This window comes from Micromys minutus, assembly GCF_963924665.1.
Source record: "Micromys minutus genome assembly, chromosome: 17".
Taxonomy (NCBI): Eukaryota; Metazoa; Chordata; class Mammalia; order Rodentia; family Muridae; genus Micromys; species Micromys minutus.
The window spans coordinates 38520854-38543110 of record NC_137952.1 but is presented as its reverse complement, the minus strand read 5'-3'; the positions used below and the strand labels follow the sequence as shown (position 1 = coordinate 38543110).

Here is a 22257-nt window from a genome sequence, read left to right as displayed (position 1 = left end):
GGTGTGCTTGTCCTCAGTTACCTCAGTAGAGATGTCATGTTAGTGTGCTTGTCCTCAGTTACCTCAGTAGAGATGTCATGTTAGTGTGCTAGTCCGAAGTTACCTCAGTAGAGATGTCATGTTAGTGTGCTGGTCCTCAGTTACCTCAGCAGCGATGTCTTGTTAGTGTTCTGGTCCTCAGTTACCTCAGTAGAGATGTCATGTTAGTGTGCTGGTCCTTAGTTACCTCAGCAGAGATGTCATGCTAGTGTGCTGGTCCTCAGTTACCTCAGCAGAGATGTCTTATTAGTGTTCTGGTCCTCAGTTACCTCCACAGAAACCATTGTTTGCAGGGCCCTGGGGAGTATCCTAGCTATTACACTGCTATATGATAGGGCTTGGTGCCTTGAAGAAATGTCAGTTGTGATTGCAGGTGACATTCTGAGTGTTTGATATCACTCTCAAACTGTGCCCTTTTCTGTTTCAGATCCAGGGGGCTATCATCATGTCCTCATTGATAGAAGTGGTCATTGGCCTCCTTGGCCTGCCTGGGGCTCTGCTGAGGTATATCGGACCCTTGACCATCACACCCACCGTGGCCCTCATTGGCCTCTCTGGTTTCCAGGCAGCAGGAGAGAGAGCCGGGAAGCACTGGGGCATTGCCATGCTGTAAGTGCTCTATGAGAACTCAGGAGTGGGGACGGTTTTTACCACTGTGTGGAACACCCTTGTGGAATACTTAGAACAGTCACACTAACTCGTGTGAGAATGAAGAAATCTATTAAGACAAGAATGTTCTTACGCTTTACATTTTATTCAGTCCAGGCCAGGGCTAGTTAATTGATTGTTTTAGATCAAGGTTTGAGACATGATGATTGTTATGTTGTTCCAAAGGCAGACGCCAGATGTATGCAAATGGGAGAATTATCAGATTTGCTCATGGTGTGGTCCTTGCTCCTGGCCGTTGAGGTCATACAAAGCCTCATGCTAGTTTGCTGTTTGGATGAGGCTGGCAGCCGAGAGATGCTGTGGAAGGACCTCTGTGCTCTCATTGATCTCAACAGATCACTCTGTGCACTCTGATGAAGCTAATCTCTCACAGGGCAGTGTTGGTCCTTCTTCTGCATAGACCCAAATGCATTGAATATGTTGATCAGTATTGTATATTAATGAAGACATGTAGGACTTTAACAATCTTATAAGAAAGGATTCACAATTATTATTATTATAATTGCTGTGCCTCTGCTTTGTTTAATGGTCACACAGAAAGTCTTCAAAATGAATTCAATAGGAATAAATCAAAAAAAAAAAATAAAGGAAAATGGGAAATTAGTCACCAGTCATTAACCAATGTGAAGCTGATCCCTGGTGGCATTTGGATCCTTTCTCCCCCTTTGGGGTGTGTGTGTGTGTGTGTGTGTGTGTGTGTGTGTGTGTGTATGTGTGTATGTATGTGTGTGTGTGTATGTGTGTGTGCATGCGTGTGTGTGTGTGTGTGTGTGTGTGTGTGTACATTTCTCTTCTTTTGGTATGTGCAGTAGTCTCTTAGTTGCTTCAAGCTGATCGCTAGTTAAGTTTACTCTCTGCTATTGTATGTGACCTCATTTCCTTCCATGGAGTGAGCTTTCCCATTCTCTGGGTTTTCTTACGTTAATCAGTATCAAAAAACTCTAGGCCAGCTCAGCTGCTTGTGACAGTTTTCTCCAGATGGTAAAGTAACATTTCCAAAGTATAGTGAGAAGGATTGGCCCTAAATGTAGGTGAATGAAGTGAACATAACAGCTCTTAATTTTATGAATTTTCTTTCTCTTCTCAGCACAATTTTCCTAGTGTTACTATTCTCACAATATGCCAGAAATGTTAAATTTCCTCTCCCAGTTTACAAATCCAAGAAAGGATGGACAGCATACAAGTTACAACTTTTCAAAATGTTCCCTGTGAGTAGCTGGTCATGTCACCGTCCCCTCTACCACGATATGCCGTGCTCACGTTGTAAGATGTCAGATAAGGCAGACTATGGGGAAGCCTTCCTACATCTGATGGTGACACTGGAGGGCTGCCTGCCCCAGTCAGACAGCCTCGGGGGCTCGATGCCGTCTGTGAGGGTTGCAGTGCCACAGAAGGACTCGTGGCTCTGAGATAGGACCCCACGTGGCCTCTGTGGGCATGGTACCCGTTCCTTTACTGACCAGAAAGAAGGCCCGTGAGGAAGGGTAGAGTGAGTTTACCTGCGTAGACCTCTCAGTGCAGTTCCACTGGAGCAGTTCTGCACGGTCCTGACGATGGGGGTGTGGGGTGTTGGTTCCACAGAAGGAAGGGACATTTTACCCAACGAATTCTGCCCTTGACCACTCCAGATAATCCTGGCTATCCTCGTGTCCTGGCTGCTCTGCTTCATCTTCACGGTCACCGATGTCTTCCCTTCCAACAGCACTGACTATGGCTACTATGCGCGCACAGATGCCAGGAAGGGTGTGCTTCTGGTAGCCCCATGGTTTAAGGTCCCATACCCATGTAAGTATCAGGAGGGCCCAACTGAGGGGTGGGAAGTAGGCAAAAAGTTCTACAGAATGAAAAGCCTTTTTGGAGTGCTCTTTACTTAGACATTTTTCTAATCACTTGTGTGTGTGTGTGTGTGTGTGTGTGTGCAGGCACGGGTATACATGTAGGTCAGATGACAGTCTCAAATGTGGCTCTCACCTTCCCCTTGTTGAGAATATGGTCTTTTTGTTGTTGGCTACCATGTGCACCAGGCCAGCTGTGCTGTGAGCTACAGAGGTGCTCCTGTTTCCTCTCTGGAGAAGCACTGGTATCAGTGTGCAGTACTGTGTGGGCACTGAGCCTTCTCCCTCACCTAAGCCAGAGAACAAACCAGCCACTGTGCTCATTAGAGAGCTAGTAGAAAGGAAAGTTCTTGTCCCCAGAGGTCACTCATCCACACACAGTCACTGACCAGTTCCCCTCTCAGGTTAACTACTTGGCCTTCGGAACCCTGTTAGGCTCTGAAATCTTGGACAGGTGCTCTGGCCAAGCATGAGCTGTCATGGCAAGGGTTCGAGGGCCACTGCTGACAGGCACAAAGCTCCTTGGTACCAGAGCTGCGAAACCTGGAGATTAGCTAGCAGGCCCCTCCTGCCTGGTAGAGTTTATGTAACCGTTTCACTTTGGTCACAGATGTAGAGGTAAACTGACACTTCATGGCAGTGGGAAGTTGGAGCTTAGGCCTCAGTATTGGGTAACTCAGGGGCAGAGCATGAGTCTCTACCCAGATCACCTGAGTGACATGCAGTGCTCTCCAGATCCCAGCTCTTCTAAACTGTACTCACCTGAACCAGTGGCTATAATGCTGGTCCCACATTTTGGGGTTTTCTTGTTAGCCAGGCTAAGCCAGTTACCCCATTGAGCTGTCTTATTTTCTTATTTTACAATGAGAAACTTAAAAAGCAAGAAAAGCCAAGAATATTAAGGTTGGGTCAAAGATGACTCCTCCAGGCATGCTGAATGGTGGTAATGTTGGCAGCTCTCCCCTTTGTTCCTGATACTTTACAAAAGCTTTAACAGGCTTAGCCTTCTAAAATAACATTCTCGTCACATGGCGTCTCAGTGTGTATTTATATATACTATCCTGTTTCCAGAAAAATGTGCTCGGTTCATAAACATGCCTATAATCCAAGATGAAATGAGACTAAAGGTTACTTGGTAAGGCACCATGGGAGGACAGAGCAGAGACTCTCAACATGGCCTGCCCATGCTCACGGCTTCCCAGCTGACGGCCATTGAGAATACAGGCAAATAGCTGTTCATGTGAGGAACTCTCTGGGGTCCTCATGGGGCCTACACACGCGATGGTGCCACTTTATAGGCAAGGTGTGTGTCATTATCATGTGGGTGTTTGAGCTCATATGGTTCTCTTCAGGACAGCCTCAGCTGCCAAGATCCAGCTGACTGTCAAGATCCAGCTCCTCTGAGTAAAGCACCACCCTCAGTCCTGTGTACTTTCCAGCAGTTTGGATCAGAGAGAGAGTTTTCAAATATCAAGCTGTGCTCTCGGCCTTCAATATAGGAAGGATTGCATAGATGAATGTTAATCTACAGACTTCTGGTCTAAGATGTCAGCAATGCCATGTTTGAGAATCTGTTGTACCACCCTAAAAAAAGGTGTTCTTAAGCCAGGCACATGTCCCTGTAGATTACCAGCTCTGGGAGGCTGGGGCAAAAGAATTATGATTTTCAGATCACAAACTCAAAACTAGTTAGCAAAGTTCTACAAAGTTCTAGTTAGAAGGAGAGATAAAGTAACAGCTTTAAGGCAGGAGTAAAAAAGATGTGTGTGTGTGCACTTGCAGAATGAAAAATCAATTAAAAGTTCGAGAAGAAGCTAGAGAGATGGCTCAGTGATTTAAGAGTTCTCCCAGAGGCCTTAGCTTCTGTTTCCCAGCAGCCACTAGATGGTTCACAAAGCGTCTGTAACTCCAGTTCCAGGGGCGTCTGGTGCCACTTACAGGCACCACACACACACGGTGCACAACCATCCATGCAGGTACACCTAAAAATATAAAATAAAAACAAGTCTTTGGAAACTTAAATGAATTTCAAACTTAAATATTGATACAAATGACTTTGAAATCAGACTTTAAGACTTTAGTCTTTAAGGAAATTTAAGGAAATTAAAGCGTACTTCCTGAAAAATGATGCAGGTTGAATATCCTCTTTTCCCAATGATTGGGACCTTGGATTAGATAGCTTTGGATTGGGAGTCTATATACAGTATCCCCAGAAAATGAGGGTAGGTATGAAGGTCATATATATTTCAACCAATGACACACAGCCTGAAGGTCATTTTATATATGTTTTTTTAAGCACAGTTGCATTTTATTTTTAATGTATTTGGATACTTTGCCTGCAAGTATGTCTGTGCATTATTTTCCTTCCCGGTGCCTATGGAGGCCAAAGAGGGTGTTGTATCTTCTGGAGCTGGAGCTATGAACGGCTGTGAGCTGCTATCTGAGTGATTGGAATCAAACCCAGGTCCTCTTAAAACCCAGTGCTCCTAACCTGTGACCTCCCCCCAACTCCCAGCGTAGCTGCATTTTTACTGTAATCTAACACAGAAGATTAGGTTTGGAATTTTCCACTTGTGACACCATATTAGTTCTTTTAAAAACAAAACAAAACCCAGCTTTTGGAACATTTTTGTAGTATTTAGTTAGGATTATGTTCAACTGAAAATGGTTGAATGTAATAGAAATCTTCCCTCAAAATCAGGATACCAAAGGGAAACCAGTGTCAACATTGTAACAGCCACAAGCTGTTTCAATACCCCAAATGGAACTTGACAAATAAGGTCCTTGAACCAACCCTGGGAGAAAGCGCAGGCTAGCAGTGAGACTCCTCCGACTGTCCCACTGAGTAGGACTGTCCCAGCAAGAGCACAACTGCTCTAGGCTCCAGGCCTGGTCTGTGCTTCTTCCTTTAAATGTCATCTTTCTTGTCTTAACTGTTCCTGGTCACCTCAGAGTGCCCAGAGCTACAGCTCCTACCCCAGAAGTATGTTTCATATTTTCCCACTGTGTGGCTCTGGGTTATTTATTCCTAATGGTTCAAGGAAGAAAAGCAATTGAGCTTTATCAGGACTCTACTCATATTGGCAATAAAAGATAGACTTTCTAAAGAAAAATGAGATAACTTTTCCTAACATTGTTTGTAGTATACTCTGACAACAAACAGACCTGCTTATAACAGGTAGGTAGTGTTGTGCCCACCACACTTGACTGTGGGATTATAGTAGCTGTTCACTGTTCACTCAACACCACCATCTTGTACCCGGATTCCTACCGCTGTATTATCAATCCCTGGGACAAATTTCTATTCCAAGTCAGTAATGTAATCCCAGCCCTGTAATCCACACACTCTGGAAGCTGAGGCAGGGGGCTTGCTTATACAGTGTGTGTGCATGTACACACACGTGCATGAGCCAGGCTATTGAGGAACAATATTTCAAAAGACAAAAGCAAAATAAATTTCTGTTCCACCATAGCAGGCGGTGTTAAACTACACTTTACTAGAACTAAGTACATGACTTTGAGGAAGAAAATGTCCCACCTCTTCCAGCCAAGTGATACCTTTGTTAAGATGAAGAGGTCAATTCTCACCAAGGCTTCAACTCAGTAGCCTTCCCACACATCTAGTGTATTAATAATTTAAGATCTAAAAGCAACCACTTTCCAAGAGCTTCAAAAGCCTGCAGAGCTATCGCAGAGGTCCCTGAGGTCCTTCTGTACAGGGGAGTGAACATGTCTCTCATGGTTGTGTTCCCTCAGTTCAGTGGGGGATGCCCACCGTCTCTGCAGCTGGTGTCATTGGCATGCTCAGTGCTGTCGTGGCCAGTATCATTGAATCCATCGGTGACTACTATGCCTGCGCCAGGCTCTCCTGTGCCCCACCACCACCTATACATGCAATAAACAGGTACGTCTAGCCTTGGAGAAGAAGCTGAGAGCTTTGGATGATGGCAGCCAAACCAGATCTCAGCACCCTGCTTGTCTCATCCCTGGCACAGAGCAACATCCTTCCTTCCTTCCTTCCTTCCTTCCTTCCTTCCTTCCTTCCTTCCAGTCTCTCCAGCTGAATGGAGAGGTGGAGACATCTCTCATGAGTTTGAAGCCACTTACACGTGAAGCTCAGCAAAACAGGCATACACATTGCCATTCTTTGCTTGGCTTTGAAAGTAGACACATTGCCTATTTGATTTTCTGTCGTCTTGTTTTCCCAAATGCTCACTTCACCCAGCCCCCCCTCCCAAGAACTCAAATTATAGATTCATTGTAGTGGGACATCTTCATGGTTTACAGGCTTAGTTCTGAGTTGAGGAAATTGTGTTTTTCTTCCATTCAGTCCTGGCTGCCACAGGCAGACAGACGGCAGGACATTTTTCTTGTCTGAGACAGTAAGTGCTGTAGGCGGCAGTGGAGACATTTCAGTTGCCCTGCGGGGTGATCTGTTCACAGTCCTGATTCACAGCAGACAGGAACAGGGAGATGTGAAAACTCTGAAGATCAAGAGTCTCATCAACTGTGGGGGCTGCACTTTCTTAGCTTCTGGAAGTCATTGGGGAATGGATCCAAAGGAAGGCACGGAGAAAGGAGCCCAAGGCATCCCTCTTTGTTGCCCCCAGCATGAGTCAGCATGACTTGTACCCGGTGTGGGCGGGGCTCTGTAAGACTTCACAGTTCTCTCAAAGAGAATTACTACATGTGAAGAGGCTGCCCATTTAGAATTTTCAGGGAAAAAAAATTCAGTAGCTACAAGCTTACAAAACATTTTTCCATATGAAACTTAATAGCAAAGAATCAAATTGATATATCTTACTTCAAAGCTTCTTTGGTTTCATTTGAAATTATTTTAATGTATGTGTGTTGAATGGGCAGTGTGGAACTAGCCTTCCTGGAACTAGAGTTGCTGAGCATGTGGGGAATTGTCCTCAGCGCAGGGACCTGAGATTCTGCAACTGCTACTGACTAGCACCCCTGCCCCTCCCAAGGGGGGGCATAATTCTTGTAGGTTTTAAATATTAAGAGTTGGTTGCAGTGTTTCCCCATGAATGACAGTTTCTCTTTCTCACTTTTCCCTCCTCCCTCCCCATTTTTTAACTTTTAGGGGTATTTTCGTGGAGGGTCTTTCCTGTGTTCTCGATGGCATATTTGGTACCGGAAATGGCTCTACCTCCTCCAGTCCCAATATTGGAGTTTTGGGAATTACAAAGGTATAAATGGTTTTCTAATTAAATGGCTGAGCATCTGTCCATTTCAGTGATGGGTCTGACCTGACCCTTCCCTTGTGACAATCTTTGTTCCCTGTCTTATTCAGGGTTTCTATTCTTGCACAAAATATCATGACCAAGAAGCAAGTTGGGGAGGAAAGGGTTTATTCAGCTTACACTTCCACATTGCTGTTCATCACCAAAGGAAGTCAGGACTGAAAGTCAAGCAGGTCAGGAAGCAGGAGCTGATGCAGAGGCCATGGAGGGATGTTAACTGGATCACTAGTTGAGAAAATGCTTTACAGCTGGATCTCATGGAGACATTTCCTCAACTGAGGCTCCTTTCTCTGGGATAACTCCAGCTTGTGTCAAGTTGACACAAAACCAGCCATACATTCCCCATCTTCTTTTCCTGTGGGATAAGTTTAGAGTGCCTCTCCTCATTTGGCCTCTAGGGTTGGGAGGCATCTGGGTATAGCTGTGGCGTCCTGCACTCTTCAGACATTGATTAAGCATCTGCCTGTGTCATGCCTCTGCTCTAAGCACTTGAGTGTGTGGTGCATGGTGAAAAAGAAAATTGCATCCGAATGAGGGAAGACCCCAGACTTCAGTAGCGCGTGCTGGATGAGAGATGACGCCTGTCACTACAGAAAACAGTCTTTCACGTTAAATAATGGTCTCAGGCTTCTGGGACAGAGTTCAGTGGAGTCTGTGGAGTCATGGTGAAGGAGATTCTATGTAAACTCACTTGACTCTACCAGACCCTAGTTACTGACATGACTACAGCTGTCTCACCTCCAAACCCCACAGAGTCTGCTCTATACCTGCCAGCTTTATTATGAGCGATTAAACTTTATGTCTCAGTTGCCTTAAGCCAAATAGTGCTGCTTGCCAGGATGCTGAGGAGTACTGGTAGGCCATTGGATGTTGTGTAACTAAAGCCTGTTAAGATTGGTTCCCCTTTCCTTATGGGCTGCATGAGTCATAAGTCTCCTTACCTGAGAAGCCAATCCGGAAGCCTTCTAGACCTGTTTGACCTCTAGTTCTAAGCAGGATTTTATAACCAGATAAAAAGAAACCCAGTACTGTTTGGTTCATCTTGATTACAAATCCGGGTGAGAGGGAGCAGCATCCAGACGCAGGAAGCACACCTGACTTGTTTGTTGATCTTCCCATACGAGTCAGGGCTGGTGTAAGCTCGACTTCACGTGTGCCAGTGGCACCATCTGCTGCCAGTACATGGCATGGAGGGAGGGAGACTTTGGCTACTTGCTGGAGTTCCAAGTGCTGCTTATGGAAGACAGCAAATGTGGATGGAGCCCAGGGAGGAATGGTCTGATGGGCACAGAGTGTGGATTAACCAGCCACCCCTGAGCCTCTGTTCTCCCATGAATCTGTGGGCAAATAACTAGTTATAAATAGGCAGGTTGTAAAATTGCTGAGAGGGCCTCTTGTTTAACAAGCATTATCCTTCTGTATCCTTACAGATGCTACAGAACAGCTAAGGTCACTGAAAGGAAGCAACATGGCTGGGGGTGGGAGGCTGTGGTGGTGGCAGCGGCTAATCCTTGAATGGTATAGCTTTTCTGAAGTGGCACCCAACAGCATTTGCTTACTTGATGTGCAGGAGAAAATGTATACAGGAATGCAGTTCCCACAAGGCCAGAAGTTAGCATCAGCTCTCCTGGTGCCGAGCTCTCAGTGGAAGAACAGTCTGAGCTCTTAACCACCAAGCTATCTCTTCAGCCCACCATTTAAATTGCTCCGAATCCCTTATTTCTCTAGGCAGAAGCTGTATCCATTCAAGCACTCACTGTCAAGCCCCTAGTCTATATCTGCCTTAGAGCAGAAGGTGGGGCTTGGGACAGAAATGTCTATGTGGCCCTCACCCTGTGGCCAGCTAGGAAGACTTCCCTGCTTGGGGTAAGATGGTTGGAGCTCTTCACTGTTATCCTCTTGTCCTGCTAAATGGCATGGGACAAGCAACCTTTATGAGTAAGCACCGCTTCCAGGCCCTGCAGTTCCAGGTCCAGATCCACAGTGTCTAACATGGCCATCAGTAGCCACGTGTAGCTGTATCCACATACATAGTGTTAGGACTTTCCTTCCCCAGTCACAAAGCCATATTTCAAGATGGATGGACAACAGCACATTCAGAAAACACTTCACTGTAGCAATCTGGACAGAAAGGGCTGAGCCAGTGAACCAGAGCAGGTGTGAAAGAAGGCTGGTCTGCCTCCCATGGTGCTGCCTGCATTTTATGGCAGCTCTGTGGTTTGCAGCTTTTATCTAGTTACTGAATCCCTTGGACTTGGAATTACCCTTCTCACCAAAGAGCTACCTGCATTGCCTCTGCTAAGGGTGGGCCATGTGCCCCACAGAGAGGACAACAGGACACAAGTGGGGGTGCACTGCCTGGCCCCATCACTTTTTCTCAACATGGACACAGCAGGTTACCTCTTAGTCTGTGCTGTGGTCTGTAAAAGCAAAGCTATTTTCACAAGATGTATCACTTGGTACTGGTTCAGCGTGGCTTTCTTGCATGTTCCGAGTACCAGCTGTGTTACAGATACTCCAAAGGTACAGTACGCAAACCAGCAGCCAGGCCCCCATGATTTGCATTCTTTGGCCCCTTCACTATACCACCTCTTATGGCCAGACAGCTTCCACAAATGGAAGGGTGCTATTTACCTGACTCCGGTGGGTAGGGTGGAGTCACAAGGACTTCTGGTGGACTGTTAGAGGTGAAAAGTCATATGAAAAATGTGGGAGAGAAGCAGGGGCAGTATGTGTAACTGTCACATCTATAACTCCAGCCCAGGAGGTCATTTTAGCCAATGGCCCTGACAGCCTACACTCAGGAGCACTACACCAAGGGAATAGATAGTCTTAATCTCTGACTCCTGACCCCGGGTCACCTGCTCACAGCTGAAACAGCGAGCCGAGGTGGTGGGGCAGCAGATGAGGGCAGAGGGGGTCTCGTGTTCTTTGTAGTCTCTGTTCACGGAAGGTTTCAGTAACCTGGATTCTTCCCTAGACTCTGGGGTACTGGGGTGAAGAAGGATGAGTAAACCGCTGTTTGCAACTGGTGTGTCCACAGGTTGGCAGCCGCCGAGTGATCCAGTACGGGGCAGCTCTCATGCTAGGCTTGGGCATGATTGGCAAGTTCAGCGCCCTGTTCGCCTCCCTCCCAGACCCTGTGCTCGGAGCCCTCTTCTGCACACTCTTCGGTAAGAGCCCACTTCCTTGGTAGCAGGTTTGCCATCATGTTGGCAGATTCTTTTTTAAAATAAAACGTTTATTGTTGCTCTTTGCACACAGGCTTTTCTATACAGGCTTCAATTGTCAGACTAGCCTAGACCCAGTACAAGTTTTGTGTACTAGAAACTCAGCACTCAAAATCTGGACCGTAAAAATACATGCGAAGCATGCTTGTCTGAGATGACTTAACTTTGAACAGAGCACTAAACTACACAGATGTAAAGTGAAGGCAGTGCTTCAGCTTCACCAATCATAAAAGGTGTGAAAATCTCCTCACACGCATTAGCTAACTCTTAACGGAGATCTTGGTGTTTTTAAGGTCTAACACTAGATCTAATGTTTTCCACTTTAATTTGCATCCCTGTCCAAGCTAAATGTGTGTTGAAGATGGAAGCAATCACTAAGAAAATTAAGATTAAAATCTAATCTTTTTTATTAGAATTTCTGTTAGATTTAACTCAGATATTTCCCCAATAAATGAGCCCTTTCCACTTACACTTTCACAGTGGGACTTTCTTTGGATTTGATCTGCATCTTTCACATATTGTGGACACTCACCAGATTTCTGATGTGGGTTTAATGAAAATGCCTAGAGAGAGTAAGAGATGGCTCATCAGTTAGAGCTCTGGCTGAGGAAGCCTGGGCTCAATTCCCAGCTCCCACGTGGTGACTCACAACTCCAGTTACAGAGCATCTGACATTGACTTCTGGCCTCCACGGGCACACACTTGGTACCAGACATAAATGCAAGCCAATACTTACGTGCATAAAGTTATAAAAAACAAACTAAACTGAACCATTGTCAGTCTACTTGATTTAAAGAAAATGTAGTGTGATGCTTATGTGGGGTGTAATGATTTGGGTCAGAGACAGATGACTTGGACAGGGATGAAAATCTTTTATGTCTTTGAAGCAACACCTTTTACAATTTAAAGTGGAAAACATTAGATCTAGTGTTAGACCTTAAAAACACCAAGATCTCCGTTAAGAGTTAGCTAATGCGTGTGAGGAGATTTTCACACCTTTTATTCTACCAACCCTCTCTTTCTGCCACCACACTGGTCTCCAGGCTGATTTCTGAGGGACAGAGAAAGGACACGTGGGAATCTATTCTCAGCCTCCAGGATAGCCTGTGGGCATTCTGTAGATGAACTCAGTGGACTATGTCCTTTTCTCTCCAGGAATGATCACAGCTGTCGGGCTCTCCAACCTGCAGTTCATCGACTTGAATTCTTCCCGGAACCTGTTTGTGCTTGGATTTTCCATTTTCTTCGGGCTTGTTCTTCCAAGTTACCTCAGACAGAATCCTCTGGTCACAGGTAGGAGAAAGAGGTCTTGGATCTCGGGTAGGGCAGCTGGGGTTTCAGCCATAGATTCACAAATAGCTCTTGTGATGGGGGGACCTGGGACCTCATGTGTATTGATCTTACTCTGATTATTACTCTGGAAGCCAGCAGGACATCTCACAGACATTAATGTGTGCCTCCATACTTGCTTGGGGTGCCTTCGGATTGGTGGACATTTGATATGGTGCTAAGGTCTCACTGGTTTGTTTTTGTTCAGTTGGTTGGTTGGTTGGTTGGTTTTTTTAAGACAGGGCTTCTCTATGGGCTTGGCTGCCCAGGAACTTTCTTTGTAGACCAGGCTGGCCTCTAATTATGGAGGTCTATTTGCCTTTGCCTCCTGAGTGCTGGGATTAAAGGCTCTTGACACCACGGTGGGCTTTTTTTTTTTTTTTTTAATTTTTCTGTTTTACTTTACATGTGTGAATGTTTTTTTTCTGCATTTATGTACATGTTCATTAGCTTCATGCAGTGCCAGAAGAGGGCATCAGCTCTTCCTGGAACCAGAATAACAGAAAAATGAGAAGCACCACGTAGATGCTAGAAACCAAACCTATACTAGAGCAATAGGCATACTTACCCAGTGGACTGTCATCTCACCCGGTCTCGTTCTCTTAATGGGTATTTCTCCTTTGACCCTGTAAAACTTGTGATTTCTCAGACTCACGCTGTATTCAGTTGTATAATTCCTTAAAACTCAACTTTGATATAAGTCTTTCTGTTTTCAGTTCAAGAATACCAATTTAGGGCCTAGAAAGGTGTCTCAGTGGATATGAGCTCCTTTTTAAAATATTTTTTGATATTTTATTTATGTGTATGAGTGTTTTGCCTGCATGTATGTATAAGCACAACGTGTATGCCTTGTGCCTGAGGAGGTCAGATGAGGTCTTTGGATCTCTCGATACTGAAGCTAAAGACAGTTGTAACTTATGTGTGTACTTGGAATTGAACGAGACCATCAGGTGTTTCTAACCAATGAGCCAGCTCTCTTGATACTCTTGTAGAGGCCCTAGGTAGTCTTCAGCACCCACATGGAAGCTCACAACTGCCTGAACAGGAAGTCTAAAGCTGTCTGGAGACGCACATGCAAGCAGACACAATTCCATACAAAAAACAAGTCTCGAAATAAAGAATGCCTATTTAGGTGCTACTGTTTATTTTAATAAGGCCATGCTGCCGTGTAGCATGAACAAAGGAGGAGCCTTTTTAGGAAATATCTGTTACTGCTGATGCATTACTTCTACAATCGAACAATTCAGGACCATTCATTCAATTTGTTTTCTACATAGTCTCTCATCTGTCCTTCAGGTTGGCTGACCTTGAACCTTTAGTCCTTTCTGCCTTCACCTCCCAAGTGGTGGGGTAACGGCCATGTACTACCATACCTGGTTCAAAATCCAGATTGAGGTCAACCTGCTTTACATAGTAAATTTAAGGATAGTCAGGGCTAAACAGAAGACCCTGTCTCAAAAAACAAAAACAATAGAAAAGACACCCGTTTCTAAAGTGCCACGTACAGCAGGGCCTGGTGACTCTTGTAACCCCAGCATGCAGAAGGCTGACATGGGAAGATTGCCGTGAGTTCCTGGCCAGCCCGAGCTATACGTAGTTAGTTTTGTTAATTTGTTACTGTTTTATTATTCACCTTGTAATTCTTTGCAGCATTATAACAGCACTTATTAAAAAGATTTAATTTTATAAACGTGTGGTTTTGCCTGAGTGTATGTATGCATCATCTGTGTGCAGTACCCACGGAGGTTAGGAGAATAGATCAGGTCCCTGGGAACCGGAATTACACGTGTGGGTGCTGGGAAGAGCAGCCAGTGCTGTTAACTGGGGAACCGTGTACCAAGCCCCACAGCAGCCATTTCTAGTACTGAATCTTTAGTAGGTCTACAGACCACCCCGCCACACCTCCACAGTCTACTGAAGTGTTTTAGTCACTTTGTGTGGTTCATGTGCTGTACACCACGATTAATACCATGGGCTCACTGTCACATGTCTGTGTAGTACTTAAATGCCACTGGCCTGAGTGTGTGCATGTGTTCAAGTCCTCATGAGCTCGGTGCTTGTCTGTTCTGTGTCCAGGCATAACGGGGATCGACCAGGTACTGAATGTCCTTCTCACCACTGCTATGTTCGTCGGGGGCTGCGTGGCTTTTATCTTGGACAACACCATCCCAGGTATGTGCTCTATGTTCGACTCGTTAGATACACAGTTCTGGGGGAAGAACAAGGCCTCAGTGTAGCCCAGGTCTTGAATTTTGTCACCCTGCCTTTATCATACAGAAACAAAAGCCACAAATAGTGCTCAGTGACCTGTACACGTGAGTACCAGCTGAGGCAGGAAGATTCCTCCAACCTGGGTGATATAGTGAGGCCCTGTGTGGGAATAAATAGGAAAACATGAGTTCAAAGCTGTCACTGTAAACACTGCTTTCTGAAGTGGCTGAGATGACACTCCATCCAGATGACTGCGGAGCCTGCTGCTCTGCGTTTGCATGGTGTTTGTTTTGTTTTTCTTTTTTTAATATTTATTTTATGTATGTGAGTACCTGTAGCTGTCTGCAGACACACCTGAAGAGGCATCAGATCCCATTACAGATGGTTGTGAGCCACCATGTGGTTGCTGGGATTTGAACTCAGGACCTCTGGAAGAGCAGCCAGTGTTCTTCACCGCTGAGCCATCTCTCTAGTGGGTTATTGTAAGGGGCAATCTTAAACCCTCAAGTTCAAGAACAAAACCAGTACACTTCCTACCCCCATATTAGACTGGAACACAAGAGGAAAAGCTTAGGTTATTCCAGTGGCTCTGGAGACTGTGTTTTACACTGTCAGTTTAGAGAGCCAGTTCTCTCACTGTGTTTCCTAATATGCTGTAAAGAAGGATGGTCAGGTGACGAGACAGCCAGTTAGAGCTGGGATCAGTGATAACCAGGAAAGTAGTTACTTGCCTAGGTCAGACCCCAGCAGTGAAAACTCTGAGTCATGTAAAAGGACAGGGAAGACATGAAGTCACAAAGCCACTTGACTGGAAAATGGGGAATAAAGAGGAAGAGCCGTCCCAAACTTTTATTTTGGCACCTGAAGAACTAAGTATCTTCAGCGCCTCAAGTTTTCTGTTTCTGCCATTAGGCAGGTTTGGTTTTTAGAATATGTGTGTGCACATGCATCTGTCTGTCAGTCAGTCTGTCTATCTGTCTGCTTCATTACTAAGATAATTAAGTATTCATTTTGTGTTTCTGCGTGTGCGGAGCAGGTACCCCAGAGGAAAGAGGAATCAAGAAATGGAAGAAGGGTGTGAGCAAAGGAAACAAGTCTCTTGACGGCATGGAGTCCTACAATTTGCCGTTTGGCATGAACATTATTAAAAAGTACAGATGCTTCAGCTACCTGCCCATCAGCCCAACCTTTGCAGGCTACACATGGAAAGGCTTCGGGAAGAGTGAGAATGGCCGGAGTTCAGACAAAGACTCCCAGGCCACAGTATAGCCTTTGCTGTGCCCTGTGGCCTGGCCACAGTGAGGCATGTATCTGTAGTTCTAGCTGAATAACAAGAAGATATATGTTTGTATATCTACATGGTGTCCTGCACCTCAGAGCTAAGACAGGCTGCACATCACTGTCTTGTGGTGGTGATTATGTCCAACATGGTGTCTCGCTTGTGTCTTTATCCGCCCCTTACCAGTTTTGTGTCCATTGCTGGCCATGGTCAGTGAACTTGAAATCAGTCCTGCCGTTGGCACGGGCAGTGAGCTCTAGTGCTCCTGCTCTCAGTCCCTCCGCCTTCCAGTGCTCTCTTCCCTACAAGCTGCTTCTTAAACACTACGTCCCCAGTCTTCTCACGTGACCTCAGCCTGAACCCTGGGGAGACCTCCTCTGGCCAGGGGCCACTGGTGTCCTTACTTTGTTGCGATTCTGTTATCCCTGATAGCCCAGGAGCCTATTGACCTGAGTGAGAATAACGTCTGTCTTGTGACCACGTGTGGTGTACATGTGGTCCTGCATAGGACTGTGCGGGACTGTGTAGGAGATTGACAGGGAATGGAAAGGTTCTGAGTCAATGGGATTCTCATAGGTGTGACTGGGCGGAACTGTGTAGGAGATTGACAGGGAATGGAAAGGCTCTGAGTCAATGGGATTCTCATAGGTGTGACTGGGCGGGACTGTGTAGGAGATTGACAGGGAATGGAAAGGTTCTGAGTCAATGGGCACTCCCTCCCCGTCACCCCGACCCATCTAGGCCAGCACAGTTCATCCCAGTCTGTTTTACTGGCTGAGACACCCTGTTTGGCATTGTCACTGCTGGCTGGTGTGCCGGGTATAGAGTGCCCACAGATCAGTCTGTGGGTGTCTTGGCTCTGCTGTCCTGTACTTGTGTGTGTTTTATTCCTGTTTAATGTTATTGACTATAGCGGACTTTTGAAATCAGTGTTTTTCCGTGTGAACTCCCAACCTTGCATCCTATCCCTTGGCCTGTCCTCTGTACTTCATCAAGAAAAGAACCAGCGTCCGTAAAAGCCGTGGGTGCCATCAGGGAAGCTTCTTGTGTCGGCTGTTGAAAGCCAGTGACAATTGTTGTGGGTGTGTTTTGTACTGCTCTATACCATGAACGTGTAAATACTGTAATGTCTAATCTATTTATCACAACTGACTACTGGACCAGGGCCCAGAAACATGGGTCAAGTTACATGTGAATTTGTTTGGTGAAGAAGGGGAGCGGGGACAGTAAGAGTGTCTTGTCACCACACGGGATGTGCCATTATCTAGCCAAAGTCACTCCCTCCTTCTTTTGCAAGTCATTGCCGGCAGATCTGGCTTCACACGACTGTGTGGGTTGTGAGGTTACATGTCCACTGGATCTTGATTCTTGCAGGAGGGGAGATTTGATCCCTTAGTCAAATAGCCTGTGGGATTTGTTACAGATGATAGTAAGAAAGGCAGCCTTTGGGTGCCTTCTGTGAAGGATTTGGAAAACAAATTCTCGCAGACAAATGACTTGTACTGAATTTATCTTTGATTTCCAAGCCAAGGGAAAGGCCAAAGACACAAGTAACGGCCTTGCTTCATGAGATTGTACCTCTTACCTGGCTGAACTGTGGGTGGCAGTGGGCATCCCCATCGCCCTTAGCAAGGTGCGGTTCTCAGTGCCTGTCCATGGTATGTGTTTCTGTGCCCAGGCTGGCTCAGTGTCACCGTATTGCCAAGTCTTCATGTTTCTGCAGCCCTCACGGCCCTTGAGAGTTCGGGCTGCAGTAGCACCCCAGAGCCATTGCATTGTTTTGCCAAAATCTTACTCCAGTTCAGAACTTGGCTTCTAACTGTTAGTTTTGACTGTATGTCCAGACAGTTAGTGCTTTGGAAGCACACTTGCCAGTGGCTTTTCATCCTCCTTCCTTAGCCTGCTTGGCTGACAGCTCTCCTGCCCTGTGTTCACTCTGTGCCTCCATTTGCATTTTGCTTAGTAGATCCAGTGTCTCTGTTCGGACAGGGTGGAAAACTTGTAAGCATCTCAGATCCGCTGTGTTGTGGTGCTACAGTGGGCAGGAGCAGGAGCCCACCCAGAAGCATGAGAGCAGGCTGTAATCCAGGCTCTCACAGTTGAGCCTGGGGCATGGGCTCAGCACGTATCTATGTGGCCAAGGAAGTGCTATGCCAACATCTCCCATTAGAAACATGCTTCATCAGAGCCAACTTTTGATATTCTCGGAAGGGGACAAGGAGGTGGGAGCAAAGAGAGGAGTAGCCTAGCATGGGCCTCCAGGGAGTGGGGTACTGTCTGCAGTACTGGTAAGGTTTGTCCATGTAGCTAGTAGTCCTCCCAAACAGAGGGGATGTGTGTTTATGTACCAGGTGAGATTTTAGGGGACACAATGGCTGTGTGATGTTTGTCCATTCCGTGTCCAGTGTTGACCTGCAGTACTTGGAGCTACTGTTTGGTTATCAGCGGGCTGCTGTAAGTATTTCAGAATTGAGCATCTTACCGGGCATTCCATCCCTAGTTCTCACAGTGAACACCTGCCTCCTCCCTCTCCTGAGAGCAAGCATTTGTGCCAGCCACGGGAAGCAGACTTAGTAAGGAGGGAAGAGGTGCTGGCAGCTACCCTGTGGGGAGACTCCAGCAGGACAGTGGGCAGTGGCACCAGTCTTTGTGACTGTCCTTCTCACTTGTAAGCCAGACCTTGATTCAGTAGAACATTTGTGCTCAGAATCTTAGGAGGGTTTCCAGTATTAACTTCGGGATTAATCCGGGCAAAAGAAGAGGCTTTATCGAGAGCTGGAGTGAAGCATTGTGGGTCCTACCGGTTATCCCACTTCCACGGAAACAAATTCACATGCAGGATTTACTTTATACTGTAGAATACTGACTTTGATGAGGACAACTTGATTTATGCATGAATATCAACAGTATTTCCATATAGTAAAATAACATTTCTGCCCAGGATAATAGTCACAGTTTTCCGGGGAGGGAATGATATAATTTTCATGACAATGTCATGTGCTGATAGAATTTCTCCATTGATGAACCTCTAGTATGTGTGTATACTTTATTTACCCCTGTGTATATTTTATGATCATGATCTAAGCTGTTAATCCTTTCGTTCATGTCCCTGCTGAGACACTGATATTAGCAACTTAGACTTAGAGTTGCTGAGTTAATCTTCAGTCATACCAGTTCCCAGAGATGAGGCCTCAGTCCAGAACCCACCTTCATAGAAAAGCAGCAGTCGCCTGCAGGTGGCTACACTTGGAACAGACACTTGGCTGCCAGCAGCAGGCCTGGCACGGTATGACATGAGGGACCCGATTACCTCGCTGTTGCTGGACGCCAGCTGTGCATCCCTGAGCATGCCCAGTGCATATTGGGTTCGAGCACAGCTCCTGGACCCGAGCTGTGTCTTTCTCCATCCCGTTAAGATCTGGACACAGATAAGACATCCTCCACTTCCCATTCTTCCCTGGCAAGAAGGCCCCTCATGTGGCAGCATTTGACTGCCACGGAAGCCCAAAGCACAGCTCCCTTTTCAGCAGCCTCACAGGCCTCTCCACCCTTCCAGGATGCTGACAGCCTGTCACCCTCTGATACCCAGCATTCTCGGGCTGCTGTGTACGTTTCCTGTGTTTAGAGCACTCATAACCCACGCTGCTGTCTGCTGCAGTCTGACAGTCCAGCGAATCCTTTTCTGCCCGTTCCTAACAACTTTTATTTGACACAATTAAAAAAGTTCTGACTGTCCTTAAGACAGTAGAGTTGCCTCTTTTATTTGAGTTTCGTGACTGACTTTGCCTATGTATCTCCCTGGGGTTTTGTGTGTTTAATTTTTATTTTGCATACTGAGGGTATTTGGGGGTGAGGTTGTTTTATCAGGTGTGTAATTCTTTCATGGAGTTTTTAAAAAGAATTTTCATATTGTTTTTCTAACATGGCTTCATTAAACGTTTAAGTATTTTAAAACTATGTAATATTTGGACCAGATGTTGTGAATAACAGTAGAGAAAAGCTATTTTATTCTGTATTTTTAAAACTGTTCCGTACAAATAAAAGCTCTCCTGGATGTATTTCTGCTGTGCCTCTTTCTTGGACTGGAATTTAATTAAAAATCACGAGTAGTAAGGTTCTTAAAGGGGCTAGATACATAAAATAAATAAATCTTTAACTGCTCTTCCAGAGGTCCCGAGTTCAATTCCCAGCAACCACATATGTGGTGGCTCACAACCATCTGTGATGGGATTTGATACCCTCTTCTGGTGTGTCTAAAGAGAAGGACAGTATACTCATACATGAAATAAATCTTTAAAAAAAGAAAGAAAGGTAGGTTCTTAGGAAACAGACACAACCCTCCCCAACACATCCTTAGCAGAGGACTGCCAGGTCTGGCCTCAGTGGGAGAAGACAAGAGCCTAACCCTCTAGAAACTTGAGGCTCCAGGGAGTGGGGAGGCCTGTTGGTGTGGGGGTGGGCATCCTCTTGGAGACGGGGCGTGGGGGATGAGAGGAATGGGATGAGGAACTGTGTGAGGGTGGACTGGGAGGCAGGCAACAACTGAACTGTAAAAATATAATTAATAATAATAATAAAGAAACTAGATTTTAGGTTCTTGTCCAGTCAAGACATCTGCAGTTGGGGAGTCGGAGAAAGTTGACTCTGCCTGGGTGAACATGGTACTGACCAAAGCAAACTATGTCCCAGGAACCTACAGAGAAGTGGTGGATTCTCAAGCCCCTAGGAAGGTGCTTGGCTTCTCTATCTTTGTCACCAATTCTTCAAGTTCATCAAGAAAAGCTGAAAATAAGTATGTTGGAGGGAACCCAGTCTGTGTGCACCTAACTCCCAAGTGGCAAAAAGGTATCGGGGAATTTGTCAGGCTGTCTCCTAAATATTCTAAAGAGAATCAGCTTCCTGAAGGAACAGGAAGCAGCGGCTTAGGAAAAACAAAGAAAAGCGTGCCCTTTGCAGCCTGATCGCAGATGTGGAAATGAATAGAACTTACCCATCGGAATGTCTGCGGTTTACTTACATATTCCAGGATGTAAATTTGGGCAAATGAGTTTGTCCAATTGGCTTGTTGAATAGGCATTTAATTGAATTAAAAAAAAAAAAAAGAGGCTAAAATTTAGCCATTCAAAAGAAACCAGCTATAGAAGTGAAGAATTTCACTGACAAAAATGTATTCGTATACTTTTATGCAAAAATGCTTAAAATTTGTTCATTTATTTTTGCTTTTTAAAATAAAGTTGTTCAAAAAAAATAAGGGCACAATAGGTAATAAATGATTATAAAAGAAAAAACAAAAAACAAACAAAAGAAATAAAGGACACAAATAAAATGGTATTTCTAAATATGTTTAAAAAATAAAAAATAATAAAAAAGTGAATTTTATAATGTGCAATTTTGAATTGCATATTTGAATTTATGTCATATGCTCCTTTTACCTGTTAAGCTTCTTCCTAAAATCAACATTACATGATGCTCTACTATTTTTACTTAGGTTTTTGTACTGATACCATTTTATGGCCATTGATTATGGAAATAGTGCCATATTGTTATGGCATGTTTGCATTAAAATTTTTGACTTAGTCTTTTTTACATTAAAAAATTCAATATTAAGTTAAAAAAATAAAAAGAGTAGAGCCAATGAGATTGAAATATATATACATACACACAATACATATATATGAATTTATTATGTACACAATAGTTAATATACACATACACTTAAGTGTGTGAATTTATTAAGTCAGCTTACACTAGAGTAATAACAGCTGAATCACACGTAAGAGGCTGAGAGTCAGATAGTTGCTCCGTCCTTGAGGCTGGGTGTCTCAGTAGGCAGTGGCTAAGTCTCACTGGAAAGGCAAACGGCCCAGGAGTCTGTCCACAAGGTACGGCACCTCAGCAGTCTTAATCTGGGGCCATAAATCGGAAGCTCCCTGGAAGGATGGTGAGGCTCAGCCTGTGACTGAAGCTTGACAGCGCTGCTTCTGATGCCAGTGAGGAGTGAACAGCAGCTGCTGAGTCAAAAGGACCAGGCCAAGCAAGCAAGAGGCCAGCCATCTTCCTTTTTAACCCTTCATGCCCCCTTTTCAAAAAGCCGGGTCTGTCTAGAAGTTTCCATTAATGCAATGAGGGTAATTCTTAAGGTGAATCTAATCTGTGGTAAACTGACATTAAAACCGTAATGGCACCACCCAGTGGAGGGTAATTGACTAGTAAGGAGTTACTTTTAACAACTTCACAGGAGTCCTCAGCACCTCAGAAACTGAAAGCTGAGGTGGAGGTGGTTAATCCGAACCAGCAAGAGATGTAGAGTCTTGGGAGGAGACAGAGGGGGCAGGTCTCCGAGGTGTCAGAGAGGATGTGATCATGAAGGACTTGGGGACAGGTTAGGATGAAACAGCTTCCACAGCAGGAGG

General features: G+C 45.3%; 1 protein-coding gene and 1 pseudogene across 4 annotated transcripts in view; both read left to right on the top strand.

Annotated features, from left to right (window-relative positions):
- SLC23A2 (solute carrier family 23 member 2) overlaps positions 1-19902 on the top strand; it is a gene marked incomplete at its 3' end in the record, with an annotated part of 82309 nt that extends 62407 nt beyond the window's left edge. For 2 of the 3 annotated variants that reach the window (XM_080930782.1, XM_080930781.1), the window contains exons 8-16: positions 467-648; positions 1796-1916; positions 2337-2493; positions 6300-6447; positions 7636-7741; positions 10839-10968; positions 12181-12318; positions 14431-14526; positions 15602-19902. In XM_080930782.1, coding sequence (XP_080786908.1) covers positions 467-648; positions 1796-1916; positions 2337-2493; positions 6300-6447; positions 7636-7741; positions 10839-10968; positions 12181-12318; positions 14431-14526; positions 15602-15834 — 1311 coding nt within the window. Of the gene's footprint in view, positions 1-466; positions 664-1795; positions 1917-2336; positions 2494-6299; positions 6448-7635; positions 7742-10838; positions 10969-12180; positions 12319-14430; positions 14527-15601 lie in introns of those variants that run through there. The other variant, XM_080930783.1, reaches the window with a different exon arrangement.
- A 600-nt stretch (positions 19903-20502) lies between these two features.
- Positions 20503-20827, top strand: LOC308431457 (PCNA-associated factor-like; annotated as a pseudogene). Its single transcript has one exon. The product of its transcript is annotated as a PCNA-associated factor-like (transcript).
- The last annotated feature ends 1430 nt before the right edge of the window (positions 20828-22257 follow it).